Source organism: Limulus polyphemus, unplaced genomic scaffold, assembly GCF_000517525.1.
Source record: "Limulus polyphemus unplaced genomic scaffold, Limulus_polyphemus-2.1.2 Scaffold1377, whole genome shotgun sequence".
Taxonomy (NCBI): domain Eukaryota; kingdom Metazoa; phylum Arthropoda; class Merostomata; order Xiphosura; family Limulidae; genus Limulus; species Limulus polyphemus.
This window is the reverse complement of record NW_013666987.1, coordinates 30,716-41,262: the sequence shown is the minus strand read 5'-3', so window position 1 is coordinate 41,262 and position 10,547 is coordinate 30,716. Positions and strand designations below refer to the sequence as shown.

Genomic DNA, 10,547 nt, shown 5'->3' with positions numbered 1-10,547 from the left:
GGTTGTATAATCCCAGGAAGACCAAAGGGAAGTCTCCTAAGTTGTCTTCTCCCATGGGAAGGCCCATATGACATAGTGGATCGTCTCTCAGACATGACTTTCCGGATAAAATGTGGTCGGCGAGGTAAGCCAAAAGTGGCGCATGCCAACAGGCTTTGGGTTATCACGGTCCAGGACATTTCAGTTAGACGTGACTTTTCGGATAAAATGTGGTCGGCGAGGTAAGCCAAAAGTGGTGCATGCCAACAGGCTTTGGCGTTATCACGGTCCAGAACATTTCAGTTGGGATGAAGTGGACAACAAAAACAAATGACGCTGCTGAAGACATGCCACCTGAAGAAGCCACCGCCAAAGAAGAAACTCTACTCAGTTTTGAGAAGGGAAACGATGAAGCTCTTGACGAAGTTACTACCACTGACGTGACTGTTAGCGACGATAGGACATTTCCTGATGAAGCAGATGAACCTCATATGAAGCAGAAGCCAACGAGACGGAGACCAGTACGGAAGAAGATACGTCCCGTAAAATTAAGAGACTTTGTTGAATTGTAATTTTGTCTTTGTAATTCTGTACATTTTAATTAAGTTATTGTTATTGGTTTATTGTATGTGGTTATTGTTCGGGACGAACAATACTAAGGAGGGGGCAGTGTTGCGTCAGCGAGATCACGTGACTATTGTCACGCCACCTGCTTTCTAGAACTATCCCGTACCTTGGTGAATGCCCTAGCATTTACTAGATATAGGGTAGTCTGGTATATAGAAGATGGTCACAACGTGACGGGATAATGTGTGTGTAGACAGTGAGTAATTGATCTGCAGTCAGAGAGTATTATTGAGCACGTTCGTTGTTATAGCGTTTGTTTTAGCGCGATTGTTGAAATTAAGTGTACCGTAAAGCTATATTCGGAAAGAATAAACCAGTTTTATTAAGTAAGGACTTGTGTCGCTAAAGTTTCGTCGGAACGAAGTTACGGAAAGTTAATTAACAAACGGAGATGTAACAATATTTTAATGAAAACATAGTTTGGTTATACACACAAAAATGAAACATTCAAATTTAAATTTTTTGAACAAACAGACTTCAAGTGAAACACACTTAGTTTTAGTTACTTTTAAGGAAAATATAATGTTATTAGCTGTATTTTCAATGATTCAATTTAGATGTTTTCTAGAGGGAGTTCGTCATTACAATGACAATATCACTAAGATCTAGAAAGCTCATGAAAGTCAAGAATGGGAAAGATTTAATACATAGAAATAGGGGCATGATATTGTTACGACTGCGGAAATCACGTGACGCTGATAACACATCATGAGTTTCTAGAAGAATCATGACTGTTCCTGGCAACTCTAGTGATTGCCAGACGCCCTCTATTTTAGTATATAAGTCCGGCAAATAAAGAGGAGAGAGAATAATTACAGATAGAGAGATAGAGACAGATAATTGAGTCAAATGAGCGGTAGTGACCGTAAGAAAAGTGCACGAATCGTTGTGAATTATAGCGTGTGTTTAAGTTAAGGTGACTGTGAAAATTAAGTGTATTGCAAAGTTGTATTGAAAAAGAACAAACTAGTTTTATTTAAGAAAGGACTTGTGCAGCTGAGGTTCTTCGGAAAGAATTTTTACGGGAGATAAACAAACGACCAGAGACGTAACAATATACATATGAGTAGTCAATGGCTAATGAGTTAGTTCAGTGCTAGTCAATTAGTAAGCTAGACAGTGCATTAGTGAACACTGATTGATTGATTGAGTTTAGTTCAGTGTCAGAGACGTTATTTGGTGTTAATAGTGAGAATTATTGCATATTCTCTGCTATTCAGTTTCTCAGTGAGTTACATGTTTATTTATCAGTCAAAGCTAAGTAAGTTAGATGTAAGTAACATTAGTAACACATTTCATGTTTGAACAATAAGGAAGAAATAAACTAATCTGCCATCATTACACAGACAGGACTTGCGTTACTTTTTACCAAATAGCCTAAAATAATCTACTCAATGGTAGAATGTCTCAACAGGAATAATTTTTGGTAAAAATAAACTAGAACTTTGACTACACATCAAGATGACAACACAGATTAGAAGAGAAATTGAAACTTTACAAGAAATATTGAAACAATTAACTAAATTTTGAATGTGACTCTCTAAAAAAGTCATAACATGCACACTTTGAGAGAGAGGGTTAAAAAGATAGAGACAGAAAATTAAAAAAAAAGAAACTGACAGAAACTTTGAAAAACAATTCAGAAAATCAAAAAAGTAAAGAGAAATTCTGAAAAATGTGACAGAAAATTAATAGTAGACCAAGAAGAAAGATGCATAAAATTAAAAGAACATGACACGAAAAATAAGAATTAAAAGAAAGAGATATAATGTTTAGAGAAGATTTTGAAAATGTTCATTTGTTTTGTTTGCTTGTGTTAGTGTAAAGTTACAAAATAGGCCTATCACGCTGGGAGACAACAACAAAAATAAACCCAATTGAAGATAAGATCAATGAAGCTTTTGGAAACATACAGAGGGTTTACAACAAAAAGATTCAAGAAATACAGAAAGGCTGTGATGACAAAATTGAGGAAGTACAAAAAGACATCAACAAAGACCAGAAAGGCTGTAATGACTATATCAAAGAAATACAAAAAGAAATAATTGAGGTAGCTATGAACATCAGTGACAGAAACTGGTAAAACAAACTGGTAAATGCAAAGATTAAACCAATAACACCTCTTTATACACCTGCCCAAGAATTCTAAACTATGACAACATTTACTACAAAATATGGAATAGGAGAGCATATTTGTCCACTATTTCTGTGACATCTACTGCATGACCTTCTTGAATTACTCCAACCATGTTACTATTAAATCCAGTTCCAGAATTAAGCTAACCAGTTCACCAACATCGAACAATCTAGAAACTAATGAACTATAGTGGAAAGGTACCACATGAGGCATATCAAGCTTGGTTAAAAATAATGTACAGTGTGAATATGTCATTAATGACATTAAGTAACATTCCAAGGAAATATCCAGAGCACTGTTCTAGAATGTGGTATAAAGGAAAGAAAAAATCTTAGCCAAACTTGCAGAAGATTTAGAAAGATAAGTTATTCATCTTGCTGCCCAACTTCCAACTAAGAAATGTAACTATTGTTACGTCTCTGGTCGTTTGTTAATTCCCATAAAAATGATTTCCAAAGAACTTCAGCGATACAAGTCCTTTTTAAAACTAATTTATTCTTTTTCAACACAACTTTGCAATATACAGAATTTCCACAGTCACTTTAACTTAAACACACACACACACTATAAATCACAACAATTCACGCACTTTACTTACAGTCACTACCGCTCGCTTGAGTCACTTATCTGTCTCTGTATCTCCCTATGTACCCTTATCTATGCCGTCACTTCTCCTCTGCTTTATTTGTCGGGCTTATATATACAAAAATAGAGGGCACATACAAAAGACTAGAGTTGCCAGGAACAGACATGATCCTTCTAGAATCTCATGATGTGTTACTAGCGTCACGTGGCTTCCGCTGTTGTAACATTGCCCCTTCCTTAGTATTGTTCGTCCCGAACAATAGCCACTTACATTAAACCAATAAACAATTAACAATAACTTATTTAAATGTATAGAATTTACAAACACAAAATTATAATTCAACAAAGTCTCTTAATTTTACGGGACATTTCTTCTGTACTGGTCTCCAGCTCGTTGGCTTCTGCTCCATCAGGAAATGCCCTATTATCGGTAACAGTCACATCAGTGGTAGTAACTTCATTAAGGGCTTCACTGTTTCCCTTCTCAAAACCGGTTGAAATTTCTTCTTTGACAGTGCCTTTTTCAGGTGACACGTCTTCAGCAGCGTCATTTGTTTTTGTTGTTCACTTCGTTTCAACTGAAATGTCCTGGACCGTGATAACGCCAAAGCCTGTTGGTATGTACCACCTTTGGCTTACCTCGCCGACCACATTTTATTCAGAAAGTCACGTCTGAGAGACGATCCACTATGTCATATGGGTCTTCCCATGGAGAAGACAATTTAGGAGACTTCCCTTTGGTCTTCCTGGGATTATACAACCACACCTTGTCTCCTGGTACAAAGCTGACTTCAGTAGATCTCTTATCAAAAGATAACTTCATCAAATCAGCAGACGTTTTCAAGTTTGAATGCAATTCGTGGTGAATATCATCCATCCTTTCCGATAACACTTTCACAAACTCTGACACATTTTCAGGCACTCTTTATAAGGTGAGCGTCATGTTAACAGATTCAATGGCAATCGAAGTTCCCGACCAAACATCAACTTTGCTGGAGTGTATCCAGTGGCTTCATGCTCTGCTGTCCTATAGGCCATCAACAGTGGAGGGAGTAAGACATCCCAGTTATCTTGGTGGCTATTACAAAGCTTTGTCAATTTCTAATCCAGTGCCCAGTTGTACTTTTCTACCATCCCATCGGACTGTGGGTGAAGAGGCGTTGTTCTGGTCTTACAGATGCCAAACAACTTGCAGCATTCTTGGAACATAGCTGATTCGAAGTTACGGCCTTAATCTAAATGCATTTCATATGGCATATCAAATCTGAAGAAGAAATCACTAATAGCCGAAGCTACAGTCGATGCTTCCTGATTTGGTATTGCATATGCCTCAGGCCACTTGGTGAAATAATCCATCATCACACAAATGTACCTGTGTCCATTACGAGTTTGGGGCAAAGGACCAGCAATGTCAACAGTTACTCTTTCCATTGGTGTGCCAACTTGATATAACTTCATTGGAACACGTTCCTTATGCTTGGGTCCCCTTTTAGGACAACATGTGCTGCATGTTCTGCACCATTCTTCCACATCTTGCCTCATACCTATCCAGTAAAATCTTTTTCGTAGGTGAGTCAATGTCTTCTTAACTCCGTGATGTCCTCCTGTTAAAGTATCATGGGATTCACGCATTTTACAACTGTTTACCTCACGACATAAAGTAAAAGTAGGAATGTCTTTATTTAAAGTTGGTTTTACTTCTTTAGAGGGAAATGAAGAGAAAGGAGTAGAGAAAAAGACATCAAAAGGAAGAAATGAAACCAAATTACGAAAAGAATGATCAATCCTAAGTGGAAGAATTAATTTTAAATGGGTATGGTACAACGAGAATGATGATCTGATGTATTGTGTTCCATGTAGAAAGAGAGTGGATTTGAGACGGGAATGAATAATTGTAATATTAATTCTTTAAAACAACATGATGCCAGGACATTACATATATCAGCACAAAGAAGGCACGACTTGGAATGCATGAAAAAAGAAATCAAGCACAGTGTTTAGTTCATATATTGGAGAATTGGAGGCAGGAAGGAGTGTAGATGCATGTGCTAGTATCAGGGAACCAGCTTTCCAAATAGCAGTAGTTGGACCTCTGTATGTTGCTATCAGAAGGCTAAATGAAGATCAGAAAGCACAACTGCTTATTTGTTTTAACACTGCTTACTTTATTGCTAAGAATGAACTGGCCTTTATTTTGTACCCAAGCCTTCTTGATTTACAAGCTAATAATGATGTTGAGCTGCCAAATAGCTATAAACTGATCAGGCTTGTAGAAGATTTATGTAGTTCATACATGAGGATATCCAACAATAAATAGTTTACTGAAGAATACACAGGTGTTATCTATAATATTTGATGGTGCAACAGGCGTGTCTATGAGATTGTGTATGCTTAGGTTGTGGTTGAAGGTGTGCCAAAAATGTCTTTGTAAAGATAAAGAACGTGGAACATACTCCTGCTGAAGATGTTTTGGCAGCTCTAGAGTCTGCAATGGACAGTGCAGGTTGGAACTGGAAGAAAAACCTAATTGCCACTGGTTCAGGTGGAGCAAATGTGAACTTGGAGACAAAGAACAGTGTGGTAAAACTCTTAAAAATGAAGTGCCTCATCTTACTGCCATGCATTGTTTAAGTAACAGATTGGAACTTGATACATTAGATGCAAAGATCTTTGGTGATCTTAAAACTGTTTTTCTTTTTAATTTGCAGAAACAGTATCATTTCAGTGCAAAAGCATTGACAGAGCTTCAAATGTTAGCTAAAGCTATGGATGAGAAGATGATAAAGCTAGTAACTTTGCCACAAACAAACCCAACAATAGAACATTACACTACAGTTCACCTTTTGTCCCTGAAACCAGCTCAAGAATAATCCACACTTGGACAAAACTAGTCATTAAACACAAAATTCTTGTCAATGTCCAATTCTCTCAAAAACCTGGCCCTAAATTAAAATTGTTACTAAACAAAAATTATTTAGAATCACACAATACCAACATCATTTACAAAATAACATGCAATAACTGCCCAGAATTCTACATCAGAGAAACAGGAAGAAAACTGGAAACCAGATTCACGGAACACAATTAAAAACCGTTCTGTGTTTTCCACCACTGCAACTCAAAATACCATAGTATATCTACTAAAAACACAGTCATTTTAAACAAAGAGCCAAACATAAACTAAAAATCAAAGAATCCATCTTAATTGAACAAAACAACCCTACGCTAAACCAACACCCTTGGGTGCCAAGATATCTCTTCTAAGTCATGCAACAATATCCAGTCATGTGACCTCTTTGTTCCATACTCTCTCTCTCTCTATATATATATATATATCTGTGTCAGTGTAAACTACTTGTACCTAATGATGAAAAACCTTGTACATTTGCTTTTATGTTAAACTTGTATTAAAGTTTTCTTCATTACCCATTCAAGCTGTCTCCAAGCATTATTAGTCTCAAAATGAGTTCCTCATCATCAAATCTGAGTCAGTCTTCATGTCCTCTTATGGCAGTATTTGGTGTTTATTGCTCACTTTGAGAACAGTGTAGAGGGTACAAGTAGGACAGTGGATGTTCAAAGCAGAGCCTAGCTGATTCTTAAACATCTGAAAGACTATAATTTTATCTATTTCATTCACTTTCTAAAGGATCTATTAACTATCTTGAGCAAAGTTTCATTAGTTTCAAAAGGACAGCTGTGTTTTACCTGGTGCTGTGGAAGCCCTTGAAACATCTTGCCTGCAGCAAACACCAGGAAAGAACCTGTAGATGTTCCTAGACAGTGTAAAGGCAGATAATGCATTCCAAGGTGTAAACCTTCATGCTCCCACTGTTAACAGAGACACAGGTCAAGAAAAAAGAAAATTCCTTCATTCAGTTGGTTATCAAACATGTGACCATTTAATGAAGGACATGCAAATATTCTCTCCAGTCAATCTTCCAGAAACTGATACAGATATTGCAGTATATGGAGAAAATGAAGTAAATAACTTGTGTGAATACTACTACAGTTTTAAACAGGATGGGATGTGACATTAAACATCTGAAACATGCAGAATGTCCAGTTCTGAAAGTTCATATGAAGAGGCAGCCAAGATGCATTGATGTTCAAGAATTCTATTACAGGCTTTTCTTGAACCCCAACTTGAAAGACTTTTAAGAATATAATCATACTAGTTGAGATCATTTTGTGTATACCAGTTTCAAGTGCAATCTGTGAGAGGCTACGATCAATTCTGATTATAGAACTTGGTTAAATGCAGACATGTTGAACTACCTCATGAAAGTTTCCATTACAAGGCTAGGTTCTATGAATTATAATTCAGAACAAGTTGTGGCATTATGGTTGCATGGTGGGCAACGTGCAAGGTGACCTACCTTTGTTCATCCAGATGAGATAGTGTAATGTTGTGATTTATTTTATAGAACATCTACCTCAAGTCATTATCTAGTCATTGGAGCTTACTGGCATTGATTGATGTTAATTATAACATTCTACGTTTTTAACAGTAATAGCTATGAACAATGCAATTCTAGCATAATACTTTAGTTTTAAGTATATAAATTTTATTATTTTTACTTTTAATATATTTTTCTTCCAAATGTGATTCAAAACATCCTGTAATTCACAGATGTGCCAAAGTAAAGCATGATCACAGACACCAAATAGTATGTAATATTTCAAATGTTCTTAATTTCCTTGACTGAAATGATACCATAATTATCATTTGTTACTTTTATTTACTTTAAATTTATTTTCTTTAGCTGTTTTTTTATTCATCCTCTTTGTTTAGTAACAGACTTTTACATCTGTGTTTGAGTTTTGACCAATGTACCATGTCCTAATATATGTAACTAAGATTATTTTCCCTCTGATATGTACGGATATACATGTGCAGTAACTTTCTGAAGGTTGCTAAGTGTTGAAGATAGTGTAATATGTGATAAAGATCAATAGTTTGTTTTATAATTTTTAATATTGTATTTTATTTATCATGCTTATTTTTACACTATTGTTGGTACAAATACAAAAATCAAAAGAGATATGAAAAAAACATTTGAGTAAGTGATTTTTACTTCTTTTAAAGTTTACTGTCAATAAAGATATACATTGAAATAACTTCATTTACACAACCTATTTTACCTTTGTAATTTGATAAATTGAAACAGTCTAACAAGGAAACACAACTGTGATTGAAAAAGCACATAATATAGTTGAATAGCATTTCAATTGAAAATAATGGATATTTCCACAGCAGGTACACTTTTTATATTTACCACCTATGAACAAAGTATGTGTGTTGATTAATTTATTTTAAGGTCGGGCTAGTAATTTCTGAAAGAACTGGTCTGACTGGTCTAGTGATATAAAAGATTAATATCAAACCCTGCTAGTGGCAAGTGAAAATTGTGCAGTTAGAGGGCAGCACAATTCAAGGAAAGCTATTATGCTAGATGAAGTATTGTATCAGAAAGTGTCCAGTGACAACACAACTTGTATCTTCTGAACCACAGCCTAGCATGCTAATAATTAAGTCATGCCTTACAAACTACAGAAAGATTGGGTGTAAAGTATATCATTGTAACTGCATGTACAGTATGTATTCTATGTTGATACAGGAATTACTAGTTAGATAATCTGTAGGAGAAACAAATTCCAAATATATTGAAGTTGGTAATGATATGTGACATTGCATTATGGTAATATGTAGTAAAATTAAGTGGAACAGTGATATATATCATGGGGAAAAATTATAGATTAAAATCATTCATATATAAATTAGAGGAAATTTCTCACAAAATGTAGTTAAACTACAAGTAAATTGTATAAAATTAGTATATCGATGTACAATTCAATAAAATATTTCAGTTCAAAGGTTAAAGTAAAATATCTTTGATATTAGGTATGTACCTTTTGGTATTCTTTTTGTTTTCTAATTGTCTGTCCTTGTGCTATTTTTCAATGCAGAGGGCATAAAGAAATGTTTGGTTCATGTATCTTTTGGCAAACTGTAAAGTTGTGGATAAGAATAAGTAGAGTCTTTAACATTGTTTGATGTTTATTTCATTTCTAATAATCAGATTTTAGTTCTTTATTTAGTTTTGTTTTTACATATGTTGAGTTGGATCTGACGGAGGAGGAATTGTTAATACACACACAAGAAATCATGGAACAACTTTATGCTTTATTGTTTCTTATATAGTCTCACTAATGTACAATACAGCTAAATGTATATTTAACATTTGTAAACCTTTGACACTAAATTCTGAGTATGTGTTAAAAGACTCAAATGAATTTATCAACCTAATCTCTGACAAGGCAACATTTGAATACTTATAATATATTGACAAAAGTGTTATGAAAATATCAACAACCAACACAATACTGCTACTAGTACACAAAGCATTTGGTATAGCATTATTTTAAGGTTTTCACTATTGAAAGAAAACAGATCTACTAGTACACATATAATTTTCATTTCTCTCACTGATATTTTCTTTACTAAATTAAGAAACAGTTTTATTGCTTGAGGTTGTTGTTTCACGCCCCGGAATTAATCTATTAATGCCAAAGTTTAAGAAATTCTGTTGTTTTTGTCCTTTTTCAAGTGCTTTTTGTGGAATATACAACTGAAACGTTTTAAAATATTTGACAATATGTTCCACGTCAGTATTATTCATGTTGTGTTCTTTGGCAATGATTCCAACTGTCCACTGCTGTGGGTCAGAGTTGTAGTTTGTTATAAATTCTAGAGCTTGTCGAATTTTTACTTTTCCTGGGGGAATCCGGGTAGGTTCCATAAAGCCATATTCTGGTTGATCTTGGGGCTTTCTGTCTTGTGGTAAAAGCCGCTTCTCTTCAACTTCCTGAACATTCTCCTATCAAATAAAATGAAAAGCAAAAAAATTCTACACAGGCTTACACTGTTATTTTTTTTATACACCATAGTTTCAGTTTGGCTCATCTATAATTTAATAGCAAACTTTGCAACATACAATAATAAGTATAAATATAAAAATGTAAAAGTACACAGAAAATAGATACATAAACTAGTACCTATACAAACAGAAAGAATGACATTATAGAAGGCACACATGTGCATAGCTTCATATACACATAGATACATTAATACTATAAAACAATTAGTGCCTTAATTATTTACCATAATTAGAAACCTCAGGTTTTCTAAGACAAAAATAGACTATTTTAATTGTAC

At 34.7% G+C, this 10,547-nt stretch overlaps 1 protein-coding gene across 1 annotated transcript in view; it reads right to left on the bottom strand.

Moving 5' to 3' along the window:
• Nucleotides 1-9,495: 9,495 nt before the first annotated feature.
• LOC106463317 (protein NDUFAF4 homolog) overlaps nt 9,496-10,547 on the bottom strand; it is a 30,769-nt gene continuing 29,717 nt past the window's right edge. The window contains exon 3 of the mRNA XM_013923334.2: nt 9,496-10,209. Coding sequence (XP_013778788.1) covers nt 9,838-10,209 — 372 coding nt within the window. The 3' untranslated portion in view covers nt 9,496-9,837. The remainder of the gene's footprint in view (nt 10,210-10,547) is intronic.